Consider the following 2,694-nt stretch of genomic DNA (forward strand, 5'->3'; position numbering starts at 1 on the left):
CAGAAGCGACTAAAAGGTTGGATTGGATAGTCGCTACATTATCTTTCTATAAATTAAGAGGATTTACTGATTTACATGAGATCCTCTGTTCGTATTATCAGCCCTTCTTATGAGTTCATTTCTGTTCGGCAACATCTTTAATTACTAGAGTTAATATTTAGTTTTTAGGGATTAGGATGAAGGAAATTAAATTCCACCATGTTTTACAGTTCAGTAATAATTTGTAGAAGATTGTGAGATATGACACAAGCTTGAAAAGGGAGGTTTTATGCTTTAATATTTCTTGATTATCATCGGAAATCATTTCCCATGGATTTTTACCCATAATCATAAAAATCCAAAGAGTGGGTCAGCCTCTTTGAATATTATATTCACAATGCTTTCAGGGGAAAACACCATAATATATTCAATATTTCTGGTCATTAAACATCAGAAATGAGTCCATCAGATAATAATCAATAATATAAAAACTAATTTTCCATCAATGACTCACAACTTTGAGCTTCAGAAAGCTTCTGAACTTCACTTTGATTCTATTTTAAGCATTGATTGTTTTCTGGCTGCTATGAAACCAGCAGCGAGCAGACGCACAGCTCATTAGACGAAGTGTTGTTGGCCTCGTTCATCCTTTGAGTTTCTCGACAGATATATACAGTTTATGAGGCGACTCGGACTTAAGATCAACAATATGTCTCAGCTCAAACTCCAGCCTCTGATGAAATCACAGGACTCGTTAGATTAAGTTTCTTACAATCAGCTGAAGCTCCTTTAACTCACAGAAAAGTCCTCATTTTAAAAAAATGCCTCAGCCTGAATGTGCTGCCAGAACTTATTAAAATCAGACGCTTCTCCAAAGTTTTACTRCCATCTTCCAGAGTCTAGACATTTCCATGTTATCGTCTGGTGTGTTGCTTCTCCAGGAACAAGATTACAGCCTGTGTTAGAAATGTAAGATCAGAGTGAGGCTTTTAGGCCCAGGAGAAAAAAAAAAGAAACCATCAGCAACAACAGCAGATCTGTCTTTTTTTTCTGCCCAGAGTTAAAGCTGGCTGACTCCTCTTCCTGAGAAAAAATAAAAAATAAATTCTTTCCGCTGGATTACGCAACAAAGCTGCAGGAAGGGGAGATAATAGAAACAGTCTGATGGGAGCTACACAACATAGCACCAGTGGACCCTTCTCTGAGTCACTGCAGAACTTTGAATAAATATTTTAATAATTTATAAAAAAAAATTGCTGAGATTAACGAGCTCAGACTGCAAACAGGAAGTAAATTATCAGTCCTCTTCATTTGAGATTTATCCTCTTGGAATCGTTTATACAACGCAGTGCAGTTACACAGAAAAACGCTTCTTATTCTTACGACAAATTAAAGCTTTATAATTTTGAGATAAAAACTACACATCAGWAATTTCTACAAATCATGAATAGGACATGCCTCGTGTGTTCTTTCCTCCATGCTCATGATGCAGATAAGACAGGTTTTTGGACATCAGMACAGACTCAGAACCTTTTTTTAACGTTGATAAAAGTCTCAGCTGATGATAAAAATTAAACTGTGACTCAGATTTTGTTCATYAAAAGCTGYGTGTCTAATTACAAACAAAACAAGCTTAGAGAAGGTGAGCGGACATTTGCAGTACAGCAGGGATTATTCCGCTTCTTTAAACGAAAACCCTTGAAAGCGTTTCTTTGAGGAAGAACGCGTGGACTTTCAGCTGGCGGGATCATAGCTCGGTCTTGATCCTGTGCATCAGATCTCTCTGGTCCACCATGTCCGTCTGCTTGTTCCAGCGGTGGTACGCCAGCAGGGCTATGTTCTTCGCAGCCACCGAGCTCATCTCCATGGCGCTGCCGGCCCACTCGATGCCGTTGAGGTAGTAGAGGTTGGGGTGCAGCTCCACCGGCGGCAGGCCCGGGCTGCTGCCGTAGTGAGGGTAGGCCTGCCACTCAGTCACCTGCACCGAGTAGTACGACCTGCAAACCGGAGGTGAAGAAACAGCCAGATGTGATCATGCAAAACTCTTGCTCATTGAAGCTTTTAATCGTTGGAGCTTTTACTCCAGGTCCAATTATCAACAGAGTTATTGAATCCCTGCCGTTTGTTTTATGAATATATTTATCCCAAAAAGGACAATTTCCACGTTAAATTGTAAACATAAACTTTGCTTTCTAACTCAAAATGACAAAAAAAGCACATTTATGAAGATATTAGATTTTGGCATTTTGTGATTTTTATGATCAATAAACATGTTAGTATTTACAGTTTTTAAGTAACAAATTCTTCAACCCCAATTCCAATGAAAATGAGACATTGTGTAAAACAAATAAAAACAAGATGCTTTAATCCTTTTCAACCTATAATCAACTGAATGCACTACAAAGACAAGACAGTTAAAGTGGCATTGTGATGTAAAATAATTTTTTTGAGTTTTATATCATGTTATAAATTTCTCCTCTCATCAAAAACATGCCCAAAGCCTTGCTTTGACTCATTCATGCATGTTTGAGAAATCCTGTAGTGTCCTGAGGCAGCCAGGCAGGGGAGCAAAAACCACCGGTTGGGACTAGAACCGCCTTTTGGGACTAGCTCCGCCTCTGGGCTGTGTCTCCAAGCTGGAGAAGGGGTTATCTGCGGAATCAAAGTGGGCGTGTCACAAGAGTGGGCGTGTCAAAAGCATAAACACTGTGGGCT

At 39.3% G+C, this 2,694-nt stretch overlaps 1 protein-coding gene across 2 annotated transcripts in view; it reads right to left on the bottom strand.

The window, feature by feature from the left end:
• Positions 1-260: 260 nt before the first annotated feature.
• pcyox1l (prenylcysteine oxidase 1 like) overlaps positions 261-2,694 on the bottom strand; it is a 13,738-nt gene continuing 11,304 nt past the window's right edge. For both annotated transcript variants that reach the window (XM_014017674.1, XM_014017673.1), the window contains exon 7: positions 261-1,976. In XM_014017674.1, coding sequence (XP_013873128.1) covers positions 1,727-1,976 — 250 coding nt within the window. In that variant the 3' untranslated portion in view covers positions 261-1,726. The remainder of the gene's footprint in view (positions 1,977-2,694) is intronic.

This window comes from Austrofundulus limnaeus, unplaced genomic scaffold, assembly GCF_001266775.1.
Source record: "Austrofundulus limnaeus strain Quisiro unplaced genomic scaffold, Austrofundulus_limnaeus-1.0 Scaffold174, whole genome shotgun sequence".
Classification (NCBI taxonomy): Eukaryota; Metazoa; Chordata; class Actinopteri; order Cyprinodontiformes; family Rivulidae; genus Austrofundulus; species Austrofundulus limnaeus.